This window comes from Melozone crissalis, unplaced genomic scaffold, assembly GCF_028551555.1.
Source record: "Melozone crissalis strain CALT ecotype California unplaced genomic scaffold, PUWL_Pcris_2 ptg000029l_1, whole genome shotgun sequence".
NCBI lineage: Eukaryota > Metazoa > Chordata > Aves > Passeriformes > Passerellidae > Melozone > Melozone crissalis.
Genome location: NW_026535807.1, coordinates 6,946,608 through 6,968,558, shown reverse-complemented (window position 1 = coordinate 6,968,558; position 21,951 = coordinate 6,946,608). Strand labels below are relative to the sequence as shown.

At 45.8% G+C, this 21,951-nt stretch overlaps 1 protein-coding gene across 3 annotated transcripts in view; it reads left to right on the top strand.

The window, feature by feature from the left end:
* Positions 1 to 21,951, top strand: part of SYNPR (synaptoporin) — a 97,950-nt gene that overhangs the window by 34,467 nt on the left and 41,532 nt on the right. Inside the window, exon 1 of one of the 3 annotated variants that reach the window (XM_054281057.1) lies at positions 12,646 to 12,800. The exons of 1 other annotated variant lie outside the window; for it this stretch is intronic. In XM_054281057.1, coding sequence (XP_054137032.1) covers positions 12,774 to 12,800 — 27 coding nt within the window. In that variant the 5' untranslated portion in view covers positions 12,646 to 12,773. Of the gene's footprint in view, positions 1 to 12,645; positions 12,801 to 21,587; positions 21,865 to 21,951 lie in introns of those variants that run through there. One more of the 3 variants, XM_054281058.1, reaches the window with a different exon arrangement.

Sequence of the window (21,951 nt, the reverse complement as noted above, 5' to 3'; positions counted from 1 at the left end):
GACCTGGACAACCTTGATTCTGATTTTTTTAACCAAGTAGCTTTTTTTATGTGTCAGCAGAGTCTGTGATCTGCATTACACAGATCAACAGATTATGGAATATTTGGAAAAAGAACCAAAGCAAACAAATTTAAAAACGAGATATCTGGCACCCTAAAGAGAAATAGGGACAGAGCCCTGGAGGGCTGCAGGTCCCTGCAGGTGTGCTTCAGAAACCACTTCAGAAAGCCACTGGTTGTGGCAGGTGCTGCAAATGCCACTGCAGGGGAAGGATGTCCTGCTCTCAGGGCATCCAAACACCTCTGCCCTGAGCAGACTCCAGGTGCAACAGGTTGCACTTGTCTGCCAAGCCCTGATCAAAGGGATTCTGCCCTTGCACTGGGCTGAGATCCCCACTAACAGGATCTGCCTGGGTCTTGAGCCCTTGCAGTGAAGCCTTTTGAAGGAATAATGTGATTTTATTTAGTCAGATAGGAAATGTTACTTATCTCAAAGCTCCAGGATAACAAATGCACAGCTCAATGTGCTACAGAAGTGTGTGATGGTGAATCAGGGCCTTGGAGAGCTTCCAAACAGCTTTGGTGCTGGTCATGCGCTATACAAGCTTGTGACAGAGCCCTGTTTTCCCTGCATACCCTGATGGAGTGAGAATGGCAGGGAAAGTTCAAGGGGATGTTAAGAAACTTATCTGCTTCTCCTTAATTCTGTTTGTTTATGTTTATTTGCAATAAATTTCACCAGCGAAGGAAACAATGAATAATATTAAAAAAATACTGACAGTTATTCCAGACCACAATATTCTTTCCTAAATCTGATTTTCTCAGAAGTGGTGTTTTTTTTCTTCAGTGAGCCAGAGTCATTATATTCTGTGTGTATCTGTTGTCATAAAAATGCTGACAAAAGAATTTGCCAAAATAGCATTTGCTTGCATAAATTTTGCATGTAAAAACCTACTTGTGATGGAGTTGAATTGAAGAACCAGGTGTACAGGCAGCATAGATGGAAGCTGGAGGATAACTCTGGAGTGGAATTGACACAAGGAATGTTTGCTGAGAGCTCTTTAATGAACTTTACTGTGTGTCCTTCATGGGCTCTGCAGTGGCTGCAGCTTTGTAACTCACTTAGGAGACTTCCCTTGCTTTTAATAGACTTCCCTTCTGTGCTCCTTGGTGTTCCAAGCTATTCTGTTACCCAGTTGTCTTCAGTGCCAGGGGAACAATGCAAAATCAGCTGCTGTCAAGAGGTGAACAGTGAAATTTCTGGGCACAGCAAATTATCCCACACCCAGCTATCTCTGTGTGTGCCAGAAGCACCTCATGCTGTGCACATTGTGAGAGTCACAAAAGTCAGCAGTGAGTTAAAGAAGGTACCTAAGAAGCCCCATCTGGAGTCCATCACAAGGAAAGCATCATTCTGGTGTTCCTCACTGGGTGCTCCTTTCCCCAGCAGGTAAAGGGGGGTGCAGGCAGGGAAGGTGCAGCATGCCCCTGGTCTGGCAGGTAGCATGGCACCATCTGCATCCCAGCTGCCACAGGTTTGCTCTGCAGAACTCCCTGCCACTGTTCCACCTTCCTGGGCTTTTCATGGTGAGAGCCTCTCTGCATTGCCAGCTTTTCATGGCTGGACTGGCAGAGCAGAACTTGGGGAGCTGCTCCCTGAAGTCAGGCTGGTGCTGCAGGAGTCCTGTGTGTGATCCCACACTCACACCTTGGGAAACATGCCCCTGGATGTTCTGTATCAATTCAGGTTAAAGGAAATATAATTGAAAATATTTTTTCCTTGTTACCTGTATTTTGACATTGTTCTGTATAGTTTCATTTCAGTCTTCATAGTTATTAAAAGCATTTTAGTCTGTTTTCTCAGGGAGTGCACAAATGGTGGTCACTTACAGTGGAATTTAGAGCAAAGCATGTTTTCTGTTCCATGTTTGTCTAAGCAACTGTGACAAACTCCCTGGCTTTTCAGGTGCACTCCCTTCTCTCCTGGAGTGTATCAAATGAGTTTTCTTCTCACTGCTGATGATCAGAAAGCTCCTATTCCTCTCCCAAGGGCTGCACCCCTTACCTTGCCTGTGAATCCTGCTGTGGCTGTCTGGCACCTGTGGGTTGGTGTGGGCTGAGGAGGTGTTAACCTGAGCAGCCACCCCAGAGGTGAGGTGTGGCTTTGTGACACACTTCAGTCTTCAATTCATGTGCCACCCAGATAGATACACAAAATAATGTGCTTGATAACAAATTATGATTTATGAAAGTAGAACAAAACTGCAGACTGACGAATGGGCAAAGCCGTATAGTGATTGTAAAGGATTTTTTTTGCTCAGCATCACAGGTAACCTTCAGTTCTTCCCTTTGGGTCAAGCTGGAATCTCCTTCCCTTGGTTTAAGATGAAGTCTCTTGCTTGTATTTTCTAGAGGTTGCAGCACCTACCTTCTTCTTCTGTATGGAGAAGGAAATGACCTGAGCAGGAAAAAAAAGCCAAGTCCTGCATCATCTCAGACAAGAATGCAGGACTTGTACCTATTTCAGAGTTTTTCCTGCATTTGTATATTGAACAGTCCTGGCTTCTCACTCTCTCCTCCCCTTTCCATAAGTGTCACCTGGCACAGGTCATCTCTGAGAGGGAGGAGAAGGAGATCATTCCATCACTGAGGTGGAGCCTTGGGCAGACCCCATTTGCCCTTGGGTGAGTGCTTTGTGCTGTGCTGTGATTGTCACATTTCTCTCCAGGTTCCAGCACACTGCTGAGCAGCATGAGGCATGTGTGTGACATTTATGAGATGCGACAAATTCCTCTTGCTATGGAATTATACATTTCACAGATACAGAGGAGTGTTTTCTTGAGGAGGTAGATTTAATTTTCCTGTATGGATATGCGCTGTCAGGGCATTTCTTCCAGCCTCCCTTTGATAGGGAGGATGTGTTCATGATGCTGGACATCCCCTGAGAAATCTGGGCTCAGTTCTGGGCTGGGTCACAGACTTTGTGAGGTGCTGGCAGGCAGTTCCTTCTTGTGCCTTGGCTGTGAATGAGGAGAACTTCTGTCCTTCTATCAGGAGCTCAAGGCTTTTCCTTTTAATAATGCACCACCCTCGATGCTATGATGTAAATAAGGCTTTCTGTTGCATAATTCTGTGCAGTAGTTTGATGCCTTAGGAACCTATAAATTAACACACACTTTCAAGATAATATTAATATAGAAGGTAGTATAAAGGTTTGAGGCCTCCAGGCGTAGATATGGAAAATGCCCACAAAAGCCCACCCACACAGAGTGAACACAATTTCTATAAATTTAGCAAATAAGCATAATTGACAAGAATTCCCAATTAGAAGCACAGGTGATGAGGTAATTCCCCCTTCTGTCTGGTTCAGCCCTTTTCTGGAGCCTCCATCTTGGTAATGGCTGTACTTTTTTTGTGAAAAAGGGTTTTGAAAAGCTGTTCTCAACCTTGGTAGCCAGAACCAAGAGAGGATAAAGGCCCTTGGAACATGTTTTGTCTTTTTGCCTATGGAAAGAGCATGAAAAACTACTGGGAAAACTAGCCAGTAATACAGTAATAGGCCACAAATATATGTGTAAAGAATACAGAGAATATATAAAATAAAAAGGCAAAAATCAGCATGGCATGAGTTTGATCCATCAATTCTAATTATCTCCAGATTTTTCATTCTTGGTTTTTTATGAGCAGCATTATCCTGTCTCACATTTTCATTCTCCTTTGTCTAACAGTGATAAAGAAGAGATACACGTGGTGATTAAGTGCTTTCAGGGTGAGCTGGGGTGAAGAGTTTATCTGTTGCATCTCCTCTCTTGTAATTCTGAAAGGTTTTGCAGCACTAAAAGGACTCTTTCTGAATGATATTGGAGGCAGTGTTCAGCTCATAAATATTTGTGTTTCATCACCATATCAATGAAAATCTGGAAGGCTGTTATACCCTGTTGGTTCTGTCCTCACTGACTGTAAAATTTTAATTGGTTTTACTTCTGGTGCTTGTTAACCCAAATGTAATGTTGAGTTCCAGGGGAGATGAAATCCCTTCCAAAATTTTGGAAATAATTGTTTAAACAGAGGCATGTTTTTTGTGATTAATTTTTTCAAGACAAACTGTTTTCTGCTCTTTTCAGGGGAAAAGCCTCCCACTGCCTTTATCCTTAATTCAGCCAATGTGTTTACAAAGACTGAGCTTTAAAATCAAAGCACCATCGGGACTCAGCTGTAACTTTGCCTGCAATGACAGGATTGCTAAATAACTGTTGTGTTATTTGTGCTGTAAGCTCTGTGGAAGTGTCAGCCTTTGCTCTTTTTTTTTTTTTTAATTCCACCTGCTCCAAAACAAGTGCCCCAGCTGACACATCCACCCTGACCCTCCTGTGGGAAGCCCAGGCTGGCTCCATCTCCACAAGCCCCAAACTGGGACCAGAGTTAATGAGAAGCCTGGGGAGAACAAGGTGGATCTGCAGAAGAGGCAACTGATAAGCAAAAAATAAAAGGCTCTGGAGAAAACTGTTGCTCACCACAGGGTCAGAATCATCTAATTTTGCAGTGCTGTGGTTATTTCAGAAATCGTGTGCTAATGGTCCATTTTCCCCATCACCTCCCAGCACTTAATGCATGTAAAAGTGTGGGCAGAGTCTGACTTCCATTTGCTTTCAATGCATTTGGTTTTGGTCATAAATCAGCTGAGGGAAAGCAATCATTTTGGCACCCCTCACTGTCTACAGAGCCTTGTTTAAACCTGTGTATGTTTGAAATCGTGTACTGTAGAATATTACTGAATTTTGTCACTGAGAGTCCCTGTATGGAGAAGCCATAAAACTCTAGTTAGAAAGAATAGAAGCAAATTTGAATAAAATACTATACTAATACTATGTGATTGGCTTAAAATATAATATAATAAAATATAACGTAATATAACGTAATATAACATAATGTAACATAATGTGACATAATGTAACATAATGTAACATATTATATTATATTATATTATATTATATTATATTACATTACATTACATTATATTATGTAATATAATATTGTATAATATTGTATAATATTATATAATATTAAATAATATTATATTAAATTTGAACCTGTTTTGCCCTTAGAGTGCTTTTTCCCAGTACTCATCTCAACTCATGAGCACTTTGGTAATTTTTTCCCCTCTCCTTTGCCCAGCTGAGAGCAAGAAATGGTGAGCAAACAGCTTTCATGGGTGCCTGGTGTTTGGCCAGTGTCAAACCAGGACATACTGGAAGTGACCTGGCTCATAAAACATCTCTAAACCTAGCCCAAAATTGTCCAGTATGAACAACAAGATGTGACCTCCAAACTGCGTGTTAAAATCACAGTCCAGGTTAGAGCCAGCAATCCATTTACAAGTGTAATTAACTGAAACTGGCAGGCTGGAAATGTAAAGGTCTTTCCTGAATTAAAACCTCTTCAGGCAATGGTAGAACTTTGCAGAGCTCTGTAAAACCTATTGTATCTGGTGAAATCAGTCCCTTTGATCTCAGTCTCAATTTTAGGTTTCTACAAAATTAAACAAAACTATGCAAATATTTTAAGAAAAGAATTAATTAGTTAGATTACGAATAAAGCAACTTAATTTTCTTTCATATAGAATGTGCTGTTTATTAAAGCTTGTATTCCTTAAAAATACTTTCATAATAGAAGAAAATCAGTTTGTTAACTATCTGGATATGCAGATACAAGGTGATTGTCAGCTGAAGTGGGCAGTTCTCTTGTCTGTGCTGGTTGGGAGAAGAAGACATGCTATTAAGGGATATGCAATTTTAAGAAGCAGATGGAGAAGCACTGGGCTAGTTTTGCCCCAGGAAGTTGTGGAGTTGCAGTCACTGGGAGTCAGAAGTTAGATAAACATCTGCCAGAATAGATAGAGCTGCCTGGCCTCTGCTCTGAGGGTCCTTTCAACCCTCTTTGCAATGATGACTTACTCTGAGATCAGATTCTGTAGAAAAATAAGACAATGAACTGCCTTTCCTCTGCAAAGAAGAAGATGCAGGGTGTGCCCAGGAGGAAGAGATGTGGAATAAAGTGGTTGTGGCAAGGGACAAAATGTGACTGAGACCTGGAACCAGTATGATTTCCTTCCTTCTCTTTAAATATTAATAGACCTTTTTTTTTTCACGCTATTAAGATAGCCACCATTATTCTGAGCTGTTGCCCAAGCCATTAATGCCCTGTGCTCTGAGTTATATTTTGCAGGTATTTTCCTTCCCCTCTCAAGAGATTTTGTTGTGAAGTGCCCTCATTGGCAGCAGAGCTGGGATGTGATGCAGTGGGGTATTTCATGAACAGGTTCCTTAGACTGTGGAAGGAACAGTGACTTTCTGGGGCAAGACTCCTTTGCTTCCTTACTCAACAGTGGACAGGCCTGCAGGATGACTGATCTTGATAATAATAAAGAAAAGCACACTGTGTGCACTGGGGAAATAATAAGAAAAGGATTTATGAGTGGTTTGGAGTGGGGTTCTTGTGGCAACAATCCTCATCCAAGGCAGCTCTCAGTACCAGGGACACAGTGGAAAAGTCTGTTAAGTTAACAAATGTATACCATCCAAAAACCTTTGCATGTAACAGCACAAGAGTGTCAATTTTGGGGATTACAGTCCCTCCCACCCCTCCTGAGCCAAGTGCAGTGAGGTGAGGTCCAGGAGATGCAGTGGTGGCTGTTGGAGGTGCTCTCTGGGATGTAAATCCTGTGGTTCATGGGGTAGATGTGCATTCAAGCAGTTCTTTTTGTCCACCTACAGGTGTTCTTAGCCTCTGGTCATCTGCTCAGAACAAAAGCTATGACCTTGGAGGTTTCACCTGCTTGGAAACACTTTCCATCTGTTGAGATGCTGAGCAGCAAGCCTGGGCAGCAGAGTGTCAGCGTGGTCCATGATCTCTGGTCTCTGTGATCAAAGCTTCCTGATGGGTAAAGCCTTTTTATCTGCATCAGTGATGGGAAGAGAAGAGGCTTTGTTCCCCCCCACTGCTGTCTAGGAACCTGTGTTGTTTTTCTTGCCCTGTGCACCCTGGAATGCAGAGAGCCAGGGCAGGCCCAGGCAGAGCTGCTGCTGCCTTGGCAAGAGGCTCTCACACCCCTCCAGGTCTGCAGGCTTAGTAAAGACAGAGCAGGAGCTGCAGGCTCTCAGTTGGCTCATTAATGCCTGTGCTTGTCACTCTGAGTGGAAATATATTTGGTGGCTTTTGTGTGTTAATGGGCTTTTGGTGTTGGAGAATTCAGGAGCTGCCTGTAAGTCCTGGGTTTTCTCCCTTGTCTCAGATTTGCTGAGGGTAAACAGCTCTGCCCTCTAGTGCCATTTGCCAGATCTGGTAAAGCTGAACACGTCAGTGAGCCAGGAAACACAGAGCATCCCTTGGAGCACACTGAGCTGTGCTGGTCCAGGCTGCTCTGGGCATCCTCAGGAGCAGCTGGAACAGGACAGGAGGGTTTAGCCCCATGCCAGGCAGGAAAGCATGGCAAATATTGGCATACCTACTGCACAGCACCCCCACGCTCATTTCTGTGCTCTCCCCCAAACAACCCAGCTTAGCCTGGTATTTGCTTTCCCATTATGTTTGTTATGCCTTTGGGAGGCATGCAGAAGAGCTAAATGATTTCAGCAGCTTTGCTCTTTCAGCCCCATAAATAATGAATTCATCAGGGTGAGGAAACACATGCCCAGACACAAACACACGCAGAGCCCTGCAGAGGAAAGGGAATAAAGGCAGAAGCTTGAGATCCAAAAGCAGAGCCCTGTGAACTGGGAGCTGCTTTTGGGAGTGAGAAGGTGTCAGGGGGTGGGGATGGAGTTAATTGCCTCAAGAAGAGGCTAAAAGCAATTAGGAGTGCAAGTGAGTGCTAGCTGAGGTTGGAAGTGATAAGTTGCTACCTGCTTGGCTTTTGGAGAGGGCTGTTAGTTTGAAGGAGATGCTTGTTTTATCATCTGTAAGTCCCGTCTTCAGGCATCAGATGAAATAATTTGGTTGTGGCTGGCACCCTGCAACATGACAAGGGGTACAAATACACTGTGAACCTGCTGGACAGCCTCAGCTTGATGGGGTAGGATAGTGGGCTTTCAAAGGATCTGCATTTCTGGAAGTTTTGTAAAAATAAAAAAAAAATAAATAAATGGAACCTCCCAAGTCCAATGCTGCCCCTGCTGAGTGTATTGCAGAAATGGTGTATGTGCCACTAGACACCAAAGAATCCACCCATCCCTTCTCCCCTTCTGGGGTTTGCAAGGGCTCTTTCCTTGCTGATGCTTTGAGTGCCCCTTCCAGGAGAGATAATGTGCAGCTGGAGGTGTGAGCCTGGCTGGTGTGGGGAGCCCAGCTGCCCAAAAACTAGGGGTCTGCAAACCTGGGCTTCACCAGGAAGGTAAATGAGATGTAAGATGTTCACCTAGGGAATCTTAGCAATGTTCTGCTGGCTGGAGGTCTTTGTGTTAACTCTGTTAAATTATTTTCTGGAAAAATTGCAAGGAAAAATGCACTGGTTTGCAGTTAGTCCTTCAAACTTGAGTGCTCCTGGACAGCCAGGGGAGCACATGGGCAGCTCTTGAGTTTAGCAAATGCTGGGACTTCAGTTCTTTGAAGCATCTTAGTTTGGTTTGCACTGATAAGAACTAGGGCATTTTTATAAAATTTGGTCCTCTCCCTACTGCCATATCTAAAAAGTTTTACAGATCAGCTGCCAAGATTGAGTTATCTTTTGTGGAATTGAAAATTTTTGGGGGAAGTCTAGAAAATTCCACTTGGAGGCACTTTACTGCTCAGCAGGTGATGACGACAGGAGAAATTTGTGTGCACAGCCTGAAGATACTGAATTTCTGACCTTAACTGGTGCTTGGAGTTCTTACCTTGGTATCAAAACCATAACTACCTGACTATTGCATAAATAACCTTCCAATATGTATGCACTGATTTATTTTTTCCCCTTGACACTCAGGCCATCTCTGACAACTTTTAAGGCCTCTCTTGACCTGCTGTATTTTTCTTCTTGGTCTCTGAAGCAAGTGATGCCCACAGGATTGTGCTGTCTGAGCTCCTTCCTTCTCCCCACTGATTTTGAACATCATTAACTTGTCTTGCCCACTTTGACTGGGGGTGAACACTGTGTCACTGTGGGTTTTGTGAACCCAGCTGGCCATGCTGAGCAAAGGCCCCTTGGTGCCTTCAGAGATTCACCCTAGAGCTGACAAATTAACGTGGGGGAGAAGGGAAAGAAAGAGGCATTAGTAATTCCTGAGTTCAGGAGAAGTTCAGCCAAGAGCTTCCCCCAGTAACTGTCAGCTTCCTTCTCATCCCCCTTTATGTATTTAGTTGTAATGATGAAAGCTGAAATATGAATGCAATTACAAGATAATTTTGCAGATCATCATTCCTAGGAGTGCTACAATCGTTACAGGCTGAAATAATACAAGTAGAAACATAATAGCGAAGAGAGAGAGGAGCGAGCAAAAAAGAAAATAAGTTTTAGGTGAGTTTTGGAAAGAAACAGAGCTAATGAGCTGGAGCTCATCTAGATGGCAACAGAAGACATTATTTTTCCTAACAAGAGGTGATGCATGTCTGAAAAATGAAAGTGAATTAAAAAGTTGCCTGATGAGTGATATGGGGGTGGAAAGGGCTAGGAGTAGACTGAAACAACTGTGGTATCATGAGATTTGCATGTACTTCATTTTATTCAGAGTGACTGATGCCAGGCAGTTCATAAAAGCAGGCTGCTATATCTGTGTAATCCCTAGCTGTCTTTATTTTTAAAATAGTATTTGGGTTGAGCAGTTTTGCTCCTGTTGCTGCAACAGAGTGGCCAGGGAAGGAGAACAAGGGTGGCAGCAGAGGGTTTTCCCCAGGCTGGAGACCAGCACCAGGATGTGCCAGGCTTTTGAATCACTGGTGTGCCCACCCTGACCCCATGCCCTTCTGGAAGATAGGTCCAGAGCATCAAACCAAAGGCATGTGCATTTTATGGGCTCATTCATCCTTTATCCCATCCTATCAAACCCAGAGCACAACATCCCTTGGGGTGGCTGCAGCCTTTTGCAGCTGCTTTGCCTTTTTTTTTTTCCCTTTTTTTTTTTCTTTTTCTGTGAATCCTGGTGAGGCAGGCTAGCAGAGCCAGGAGCTGTGTAATTAGTGGGAGCAGGTCCCTGTGTTTGCATGGGCAGTTGTTAGCAAGGCTGCTCCAGGCTGAGCAACCCAGGCTGTGCCAGACGGAGCCGCCGGTGGAAACGGGCACAGGTGGGATGCTCAGTGAGATGGAGAATAATTAGGAGAGCATTAGTTTTAGGTTGAAATAAATGGATTGTCCAGCTGTAGCTGCTGTAGAGAGGAAGCTGAATGTTAATTAGATGCCACCAGTAATTATGGTGATTATGTATTTTTTGAGTGGCTGTTGGGAATAGTTCAATTCACTTCCACAGGGTAATGTGAATGACATTTCTAATAGGTTTAAGGAAGGGGGAAAGTACTTTTTTTTATTTTGTTGGGTTTTTTTTTAAACAATGACAATTGCAGTAAAACAAAGCTACTGGAGTGTGCAAAAAAATGTAAGTTGTTTGATGTAACTGCTCAGAAAAAATGATTGTTCGTTGAAGTTAGAGAAAATGCTTTGTGTTTGCTGTAAGAAATACATCCTGCTTTTCTACAGAGAGAAATTAGACCCTGGCAGAGATGGGACTTAAACCTGTTTTTCCATCTCATGGTGCATTTTCTGAACTGTGAGACAAGCAGACCTCTCGAAATTAACTCTGAATTTATTTTGCTGGCTTTCAGGCCTGTTTCATGCTTCTCTCTCCTTCTTGCACAGATAAAGGTGATGCCAGTAAAATTAATTGAAACAGTGATTTTGTAAGAGACTATTATTTATATTACTTGCCAAGGGCCAATTTTAATATTTAGATCAGAAAACTTATTTTACAGGCTTGTCCATGCATGGGGCCTCTCTGAAACAGTTGCTCCATACATATTTATGTAGGCATTGTGATAAATCAAGTGCCCACATGCGAATCTGTTCAGCAATATCTGTTGTGCTCTATATTCAATTTTTCTTTCAGTTTTTTCTTTCAGTTGTAGATCAAGCCTCTCACTTATACCCACTAGTTAGGACGTGAACACATTAACATGCCACCCACTGTGTCTGATAACCTAACCAACACCTGTGATCTCAGACAGCCTCAGCTCAAATTCACTCTCAGCATTATTTGTCAAGATTATTTGTAGACTAGATTTGCATAAATTGCCAACAAGCATGTTCTAAACACCCAGACTTTTGTGGAATACTTTAGTGGAAATGACTGGTGCAGGAGAATGTTGTCTTCCATGTAAACCAAGTGCTGCTTCTGGGGGGGGTTCTCATTTCAAGAAATAATAACCAATATTTGAATCTTACACACACAAAATGTGCAAAAGCCCAAGGACAGTGAGCTGTTTTGCACCTCTGCTGGTTGGACAAGGACAGCCTTCTGCAAGCCACGGGGAAAGTCAGCCTAAAGCACTTGTGTGGCTGCCTAGTGTGAGACAAAAATATGCACCACTCACCTTCGTTCACAGGGAATCACAGTACCTCAGCCCCTGACCTTCCTGAAGCTGGAGTTTGGAAGAGCCTTGCTGATGGTGATTCAGGTAAGACATTGCCTGGTGTTTGCATTGTGTTGCTTTCTGTTAGGGGCATGACTGATTTTTCTGAGCATCGGGACAATACAAGATACCCTGATGGCACACAGTAGTCAGCGTGTCTCAGACAGAAGTGAGGATGTCCCCAGCACAGCATCCCACACTTGCACTTTTGGGCATATCAGTTGGAGAGGTTTAACCTTTCACCACATGGCCCAACCCTTGCTTTCCTTCAGCTTTGTTCTTCATGTGGAGTTTCTTCAGTGGCCCCTGGTTGTGTTACAAGGGACCATCTACTTCTTTAGGTGTGACTAGAAGTCCATCCATTACAGAGCTGAGTGCAAGTGTAGGCACACACACACATCTCCTCTCCCCTGTGTGCTGGCACAGGGGCAGGTCTGTGGTGTGCCCTTCTCAGAAGCAGCTGTGTTTTGTTCCCACAATGGATGCAGTTATGTAGGGGAGAGGGATTTGCACATCCCATGGAGCTGGAGCAGTGGGTGGGTTGATTGCTGGAGCAGCAGAGTGCCCCACATCTGGGAACAAGCCTTGGGCTAACAGCTGGCTGGAAGCTTTTGGTGGGTTGGATGCATCTGGGAGCATATGATTTGCCAAGGGGAAGGCTCCTGTCTCCACTGCAAACACAACAGCCTGTGCTCTCCTTAATTACTTCCATCTAGGAAAGTTGATGGCTCCTTTGATTAAACTATGTTTAATGAAAAATAGGTAGCAAGATGAATGCTTTGCTCTTGTATCTAAAATCCACTGATAATTAGAACTTATGGAAGCAGTAATGTTCTTCCTTTTCATATTTCCCTGACCAATTAATCAATTGAAATACATTTTCATCCATAGTACTTTAATTTGGGGAATACAGAGACCCTGCACACGTTTTCATGCATGCTTGGGTCACTGTGCAAATGGGAAAGTTGGGCTGGCCTTGATTTACCCACTGATTACACAGCCTGTGTTCTTCTCTTCCAGGTTCATCCTGAAGGATCTACTGCTGTTGGATGGGAATTCCTCAAAACACAGTGTCACTTCATGAGGATCACAGGACAGCCTGGGACTCTCATTCCTCTTCTATGAGGATGAAGAGTTGACAATTTTAAATGGACACACCACAAGCAGTATAATCAAGAAAAGATGAAGGAAGATTGGGAGCTCTGGCAGGTTTTGAATCTTTGAAGAATCAGACCCCAAGAAAGTTGATCTTGATATTAAAGTGTTTATAAGAGTGGTTGCTTTGCCATGTTGTCCTTGAGGACCTGGCTGAGCAGCCAAAGAGGGCACATACACATTGTCACCTCCACTGAGGCAGGCTGGCTCATGCCAGCAGATCTGTTTTGTCACTATGAGCTCCTCTGTGTGCTGTGCCATCACCAACACTTGTAGGAACAATAGGAGATTTTGCTGCTCCTGTGCCTGGCAGCCTCTGTTTTCCTTGTTTATTCTTGATTCTCCTCCTGTACTTGGACACAGGGACAGTTCTCAGTCACCCTGGTGGGTTTGCTTCAGCCCTGGTGTGTTGGTGCTTCCCTCCTGTGTCCTTGCCATGCCTGGCACAGCTGAGGCTGTGGGCTCTGCTGGCTGCCAGGGAGGTGGCACCTCATTGGCAGTGCCACCACCAGGGTGACTTTGGCCATAACACAGCTTCTCTGTGTCTTTGCAGCTTTCTGAGTAGGGAGATCTGTCAGCCTGAGGGTTCATTTGCACAAACACCATGGGTGAGAAATCCAACACTGTGTTAGGCCATGTTTATTTTAAATCTCTACTCTCTGTCAGACAGCTCTGCCAGCCAAGGCAGTCCCCAGCCCTTGGGAGCACCAGGGCTCTCCAGGCTGGACGTGGTGGGAGCTCTCCTGGTTTGCCTAGGAGCACTGTGGTGCTGCTTGGCTGCCCAAGCAATGGCAAAAATGATTTTTCCATCTTATCTTAAAGCAAAGCAAGTTTAGTGATGGGGGAGAACAGAGTAATGCAGCTCAGGGAAGGGCTGGCTTCCCTGAGGGCTCTGACAGGGCACACAAGGGAATTTTCACCCTGGGGCCCCTCTGGAGTTCTGGTCAGGGTGTCTCAGCCTTGCATGGGAGGCAGTAGTTTCCTGTGTGGCTGCAGAACATTGTGCTGGGGCTGGTCCATCCTTGCTGTAGGGTGGGAGAAAGGGTGAGAAATTTTAGTTTTTACACATTTTTAAACTGGTATTCTGTTTCTCTCACACCTGTGTTGATGGACACTGCTGTAGTTGGATGGCTCCAGGAGCAGGCTGGGTGAAGGTTGGGATGCTGTACCCCCGTCTCTGGCTGTAGCAGGTGGGCTGGTGGTGCTCCCAGGAGGAAAAACCCCTCAGATGAACCAGTCTCCCTTGATTCCCACATGGACCTGGTGGTGCAGTGAGCGTGCTGATGTGCTCTTGTCTGTGTGTGTCAGCCCAGCACAGGAGAGGTTCCTCCAGGCAAGAGAGATGGCTCTGGAGCTGGTCCAGGGGCACGCAGAGCCCTGGCACTGGGTCCTCCTGGCATGGGCACCTTCCTCTGGGACACCACTTTGGGAAATGTGCTGTTTCCCAGCTTTTCCTTGCCAGCTCTCAGCAGTTTCTGTGCGTGCCCACAAGGGAGCAACCCCAGCACAGGGTTGTTGTCTCCAGAGAGACAGATTGTAGGGATGAGTGTGAGGTCAAATCTGTCTTCCCTCACCCCTTCAGCCCTACCACCTCATCCCAAACCTGAGCTGGACAGTGAGTTTGGGCCCTCTGTGTCCTGGGCAAGAGGAGTATCCCACAGGGAAGGAAGGACATGCTGGAGGAGAGAGCAGGGGACCCTGATGTGTCTTCTACAGCAAACCCAGTGCCATCTCCAGGAAAGGACAACAATGCCATGAACTAGCAAGGGACATCAATCCAGGATGTACAGGAAACAAGTAAGGCTTCAGACAGAGCTTAACTATTTGGGTGGCTGAAAATCTGGTGGTTTTTACAGTTTCCTATACGTGCATTGACAAATTGTACTGATCTTAGAGAAGCACAGAATCATTTAGCCTGGAAAAGACATTTAAAATTCTGGAGCCAACAGACATTTTAGTGTGTATCTTAGATGCTTGAACAGGTAGCTGAGCCTCTTGGTGGGGTTTTTTATGTGAGACTCTGTCCCAGTGTTTGGGGAAGGAGCAAACCTGTGTTTTTAGGCTTTGTGAATGAACCTCAACCTCAGGGCTGGGAGGAAGCCCCAGGGTGGGCAGTCACAGCTGGGCTTGGAGGTCAGGTTCAACTATGCAGCATCAAATACCTCAACTGAACTGCCTGGGTCAGGAGGGAGAGATGGGCAGGGTTGGCCTTTCCTGGGGTGGACACAGCACAAGGGACTGCATCTCCTGCAGGAAGGACCTGTCCCTCCCCTCTGTGCTCCTCTGGGTTGTAGGAGCAGCATTCCCAGGCCAGTGGTGGCACCTTGGCAGCTGCAGCCCCAGTGCCTGCAGAAATGGCCTTTGAAAAAAGCTGAGGGAAGAAACAACTCCTTGCTATTTTTATCCTTGCACAAGCCCCCGGGGATTTCGATTGACAGGATTAGTTATGAAGCCAATATTATGAGTTTAACTATGAGTGAAATAACACAACTTCTGTGGGAAGCAGAGTAAAAGAGGCAATTATACAGTAGTTTAATAACAGCGCGCTGCTGGCTGGGTAGCTAAAAACTTACAGTTGACAGTAATTAGATTTTTCCATTCTTCCTGTTAAATAGCTATAAAAATTACAACAGAAAATAATCTGATTCTCTTTTATTTCGTGCTGTTTTCATCATCCAGTTGGTATCCATTTGGCCTTCTGATTGTTCTTTATATGGTTTTGGTATCTGGTATTTAAGACATGCAGAAATGGAAAAATGCTTTAAAAATGCAGAAAGCACTAGGAATGAGGGAATGGCAGTAACACTCTTCTGAGCATGAGGAATCCAGGGGATGCTTGAGTGGACAGTGAGAGCTTTCCAAATTGACTAACTCTGAATAACAGTTGGGCTTCTAACCACAGGAGTTATTCCAAATCATTTAAAATTGCAGTAAAAAATGAGATGTTAGGAATTAAATCCCCATTTACCTGTCTGTTGCTGTAATGTGCCAGGTGTAGATAAGCAGGAGGGATGGAGGGGGATGCTATGGCACATCAGTCTGCACTGGCTGCTTGCTGCCTTCATCTCCCTGCTGGGATGGGAGCCCATGCTGTGATGTGATTCCGGGCTTCACTCCCACCTTGGGCTCTGTGCTGGGATGCAGAGTGGGTAGTGGGGGTGTTTGTTGGCTGGCAAAGAGCTGGACTTGCACAAAAATCTGTGAGGTCCCTCAGATCTGCAGGGCATCTTCTCTTCCCAGTTTTGCTGCTCTTCCACAGCCCTGCAGTGCTGGGATTTGTGCCCTGCAGTGCTGGGGCTGTACGGGCATCTCATGTCCCTGTTGTTCACATCCCAAGTGGTGCTTCCTTGTCTGCTGCCCTCCTTTCAAGCACTGTCCTTTTTTTTTTTTTTTCCCTCTGTGTCTAGACAGCAGTAAGTTTTCTCTTATGGCATAAAAACGTGAATTACTTTAGAAATACACAGTTGTTAAACTTTCAGGGTGAAACTTAATGAGCCAACAAATGTGTGGCATTTGGCTGCTTATGATCACAGCTTGAAAGTGCAGCACAGCACAAAGGGAGGAACTCTCAGGTTTGCTTTCACCACTGAAAGCTCAGGATGGGATATTTGCTTGGAGATTAAAAGTATTCTTCCTTTTGCTGTCCTTTACCTTGTCATGTAAAAGATATATGATAAATGGTATCCTGGCTGTGATGTTGTGCAGGGAATTTAATGTGAGGTGATGTTTTGCAGCTCTGGAGCCTGGTGGGATCTCTGACTCTCAATAAATACATTCTGTGGCAGCACACTCGACCTCACAGCACAGCGTGTCTCTGATTTTATTGCTTTTACTCTGTCTGTGATGGCAGGAGCATCACAGTTCAAATTCACACATGTGTTTCAGTTTTAAGGCACTGTGCAGGTGCCCAGAGCTGGTAGCAGGGCAGAGGCCACCTCCAGGTTTGCCTTTACCCCGTTTGGTTCTCCTGGTTGAAGAAATGCGTCGTGCTTTTGGCAGATGCAAGGGCTCCAGATGGTGCTGGGAAAAGTGCAAATTAAAGATTTGATTTCAGCCCTTCCTCACTTTAATAAAATCATGTTCTTCTCTCCATTAGAGGCTTTTTTTAAGGAGCTTTTAAAAATGTATCCCCTCTCTTGTTTTTGTTTTCCACCCCTACCTCTGAGCCTGTGACTTTCAGCTCATCCCTAAGTCACTGGGAGTTGTTCTGCTGGTTGTTGCAGTCTGCCATCCAAAGTGTTGCTTCCAGCATGTTTTTCTGGTGCTATTCTTTAAAAGGTGGATATAATCCATTAATCAGTGCCTGACTTTCTGTGTTGTGGCCTGTTGCCAGGTTGAGCCACGTGTACAAGGTAGTGAGTAGTGTGTGGGGTCTTGACACCTGGACATGTGGACATGTGGTGAAGTTTAGACTTTTAGTGTCTGCTAAAACAAATATTCCAGCATGTTCTGGGTTCCTGCTGGCCTTTGTGTGAAGGACGGGAGCAGCTCAAAGCAGCTGGTGCTGCGCTTGGACTGTGTCTGCTCCCCCCATAGGCATCATCCTTCTGCAAAGCTCTGCTGGAAGAGCAAGAGGCTGGAAGGAGTCACCTTCTGGGGCTGGTCCAACCCATGGGCCACTACCTGGACCTAATTTTGGTTTGGGGGGATGAGGGAGAGCAGAGCTGTCATCTCCCCCCTCAGTTCCATCTGGAATGGCATGTGTGCTCCCAGGCGTGTGCTGCGCTGATGCTCACACAGTGCCCGAGTCACCACCCTGGATTAGCTTGTTCCAGCACATTTCCTTGCTACAAAATTAGATCCATTTTGCAAATTGCTGCTGCACTAGGAATTGAATTGAAGGGGTATTTTTGTTAGTTTTCTTTCTCTTCTCCCCCCCACCTTTTTTTTTTTTCCACTGGAGTAAATCAGGAATAAGTCAACAGAATCAAGCCCTTAGTGCTTTCAGCAACATGCTCATTTAAATTGGATGCAAGAGGGTGTCTGTGTTTACATTTGGCCTGCCAAGAATCTCTGTTTCAGAAACTGGCTTACATAATATGTCAAAATTGGTTTACTCATTAGCATTGCAAACTGCGTGAAACAAGCCCAGATTGATAAACTTGCAGCAATATTTGCATCCGGATCTGAGTGGCACAGGGGGAGGGGAAGTTCATTAGGAAATGTTCCATTTCCACAAGAAAAACAAATGGTTTCCTGTTATAGATCTCAGACTTTGTTAATTTTCTGTCTTCCCAAATTTAAATAAAGATTGAGAGGGAAATGTGAAAATCTCTGCTGGCAAACGGGCAGCCTATCTTAATATTCCCTGTGCTGGTGGGTGGCTCACAGCAGCAGCTCCAGGTGGGCTGACTGTCCTCTCCCAGCTGGGGCTCCAGCCTCTCTGTCAGGCTCCAGCCTTCTTGGACACCACCACTGCTGCCGTGATGGATGCTTTATCTGCAGCACAGGTGGGATGGACACTTTAATATTGTTGATTCACTTTTACAAATGTGGAGTGGCCACCAAAGCAGTAGCATGGTCCAAAGGGCCTTTGGTGGTGCTGCCTGTTCCTGGCTTTACCTGGGCAGAGGGTGCAATCCAGCCTTGGGCAGGGTGAGGACCCTGATGTGGAAAAGCTCCAGCTCAGGTGCTCCGTGACTAGACTGATGAAACTCCATCTCCACAGTGAGAGTGGGATTTTAGAGGTGTCTCACACACACCTCTACAGGAACAGGCATGAACAGGGGTTCTAGGGTAATGTGACCAAGAATGTTAAGAATAAAGCCATGGAGCAATGAGAGGCTCTAAGGGCAGTTAGTGCCTTAGAGCTGTGTGGGTGTTGGATACTCCGTGGTGGGTTGGGGTATGGTGGGAAGAGACAGATATTAGGAAAAGTTTCTTCTCTGAAAGGGTGGTGAGACATTGGAATAGGCTGCCCAGAGAGATGGTGGAGCCTCTGTCCCTGGAAGTGTTCAAACAATGTGTGTGTGCTGCTTAGGGATGTGGTTTCGTGGTGGACTTGGCAGTGCTGCATTAATTGGGCTCAGTGATCTCAGGGGTCTTTTCCAGCCTCTGTAATTCTGCGCTGTCCTCATGCAGATGCCTCCCCTGAGTCCTGCTGTATCCAGGGACAAGTCTCTCCCCAGGCTGCTGCCTGTCCTGCTGCTGGTGTCACTGCATCCCTTCCAGCAGCACTGGCCATGAACCTTGCACAAAGATGGTGCAAATCTGTTAGATGCACACTGCTTTTCAGGAGTACCTAAAGTAGTTTGGGCTTAAATCCCAGGGGTTTTTTAGTTTGCTTTGAAATTCCTAACTCAGAAGTAAAAAAATAAAAGAAGTAAAAATACAGCACAGAGACATGGCATAGCAGTGCTGGTGTTGGCAGCAGCTCTTCTTGTGCTTGGTGATGCTGAGCGCCCCATCCAGTGTTTCAGATGAATTTTTGAAAAGGAATCTGATAAAGCTGGAGAAAGGAGCAGGCTGCAGTGCTGCAGGGTCTGCTGCAGCCTGACAAGTGTTTTGCCTTGTCAGCAAACCCCAGCACGTTCATTTTTTCAGCAGTGTTAGAACTGATCCACAGCATTCATGGTGAGTTACCAGTTAGGGGGAAAAAGCAGCCCTTGGTTTCTGTATCCTGTGAAGTCTGTTTTACTGTGTTATTTGGAAGAGGTGTGTGCCAGAACAGGTCCTCCTCTGCTGTAACCCACTGTGCTAAAGCTCATCCCTACATCCCACACAGGTGCCCAGGTGCACACATATTTTAGAGGGCTGAGACATGGCAGCTCTCAGCTCAGCAAAACTCTCTTGATGTGTATCTTTCAAAGTTTTCAGAAGACTTTAGTGAATTTGAGTAAGCAGTTGTTAACTGTGGGAAGGAAAAATAAATTTTCTCACTGGAAAAGGAAACGAGAGGTGTTTGCATTTCACTTACTCTCACACCTTGCAGCAAGAGGCTGCTCACCACGAGATAGAGCACATTTGGGTGCCAGCTGGAGAGCTGAATGCAGTGAAGAAGGCCAGGAGCAGTGAGCAGCAGCAGCTGGGGAGCTGAGGCAAGCTGGGTATCCTCCTGCCATCCTCCACCCATGTGCACCCACAGGCTGGATAGGAGCTCCCAGGGCTGTGGGAGAGCCAGCATCACTCTGTGCTGATGCAGTGGGTGGTGGGTTTGGTGTGGTCCTTTCCTTGGTCACCTTTGACCACGTGGAGTGTGAATGTGACTGCAGCGTGCAGCTCTGCCTGCATTGGAGAGGCTTCAAAGGGCTGCTCCCAGTGCAGGGGGAGGCAAATGCTGCCCAGCTCTGCAGACCAGAGTCACTGTGGTGTTTAATCTTCATGGCTGGGGCTCAGGCAGTGTGCAGGTAGCTGGTGAATGTTTTTGTGTGTGTTAAAATGCACCACGCAGCAGAGCAGTGCTCCAGCCTGAGGAACTCTCTGAGCATCACAGCATCTCCTCATTACAGCATCCACCAGCACCAGGCTGTGTCTGCTGGAAACACAGGGCCACATCCACAGCAGTGACATCTGTCAGCCTGGCTGTGCAGCTCCTGCTTGTGGGAAAGGCTCATAAAGGGTTGTCAGAGCCTCCTCTGCACCTGGATTGTGCTAGAAGTGCCAGCCCCCCACAGATAAACTCTATTATCAGATGAATTCAGCCTCCTTGCTTTTGTCTTCCCAGGATTTTCCCTGTGAATCCCAGCATTTGCTGTGAATCACAAGCCCCTGGGGAAAAGCAATTGTGCTCCAATTTTTGCAGTGCAGAGAACTGCTGTCACCCCACAGGTGTATCTGTATACCAGCATGAAACTTCTGTCTCCTAATAAAAGGGAAATCTGCCTTATGCCACTTGTATTTGCAAATGTTTGATGCTGTGGGTAGACAAGAGGGTAAAACAGTGCTCAGCTCAGCACTGATCAGTAAACAGCACAGAATGGTTTAGTTTTGGTTACCCTGAGTGGTGTTGGGGCAGAGATAAATGCAGAGCTGACACCTTTCCAAAAGGGATCCATGGATCCCTTCCTGCTCTTGATGTACTGATGTCCTGAACACAGAGCAGGGAGATTTGGGACTGGCCTGAAGCCCTCTTGTGAGGAAGTTTGCTGTGCCAAGGTGAGGGGTTTGTGTCTGTGTAGCTGCTGGGGGGAGCAAATGTGGCACCTTCCCAAAGAAGGGGTGTTTGGCTGCCACTGATGCATCCAGCTCACATAGAGGTGCCTGAGCTCATGCCCTGATGCATCCTCCTCCTCCTCCTCCCAACACACATGTGGCATGGCAAAGGTTTTGTTTGGGTGGGTTAAGAGCACAGAAATTTTCCCTCTTGGTGCAGGGCAGCCCATGTGTTTCACACTGGTTTTCTCTGATACACAAAAGGGGACAAAAGCTTAGATTCCAGGAGGATGCTTTGGAGGTCTGGTCCTGTGCAAGCACAGGGTGAGCTCAGCCTACATGAAGGTCTGGGGGACTTGAGGAGTCTTTTCCCCTTTCTGCATGGGCTCCTTGCTGCAGCTGCAGGGCAGCTGTCTGAGGTGCAGTGAAAGGCATCTCAAAATGTAACAGAGTCCAAACAGCCCCAAACCCCACAATGAAGAAGCACTGCTCCAATGACAGTTTGGAGGCTCTCCAGGCTTTTTTCAACTTTAGCCCAAAACTGTGGGCTGGTTCTTTTCTGTGGAGCACACGGGAGTGCCAAGGCAATGCTGCACCAGCTGTGGGTGGGAAGGGGCTGCATCTCCCAGCCCACCACGGTGGTACCTGCACCAGCACAAAGCAATCAGCCCCTCACTGAGGGGAAATGGTTTCTCCACCCAGGCTGTGTGTAGTCAGTGTCTAATAATATGAGCATTTTGCCATCCCTCTGCAAACAAGTCTGAGGCTGCTGCCTGATTGGTATATCATCTCACTTTCTCTCAGCATTGATTTTCTTGCTCTCCTTATTTGCTTCATAAAAAGCGAAGCAAGGAGCTGATGCTCGCTTGCTCCCTCCCTCCCTCCCTCTCTCTCCCTCTCTCTCTCTCTCCTGTGAGAAGCTTTTGGGAGCCTTTATTTTTAGTATGAGACAAACCTTGCTTTATTTCAGGAGACGCAAGTTGGATTATAAATCCTTTTGTAAATGTGTATGGTGATATTTGCTCCGGTAAGTTATATGCATCTCTATTTATTTGTGTAACTGTACTGGCTGGGGGAGAAGTGGGGTGTTTCAGGAATTGTGAAACCCACAAAA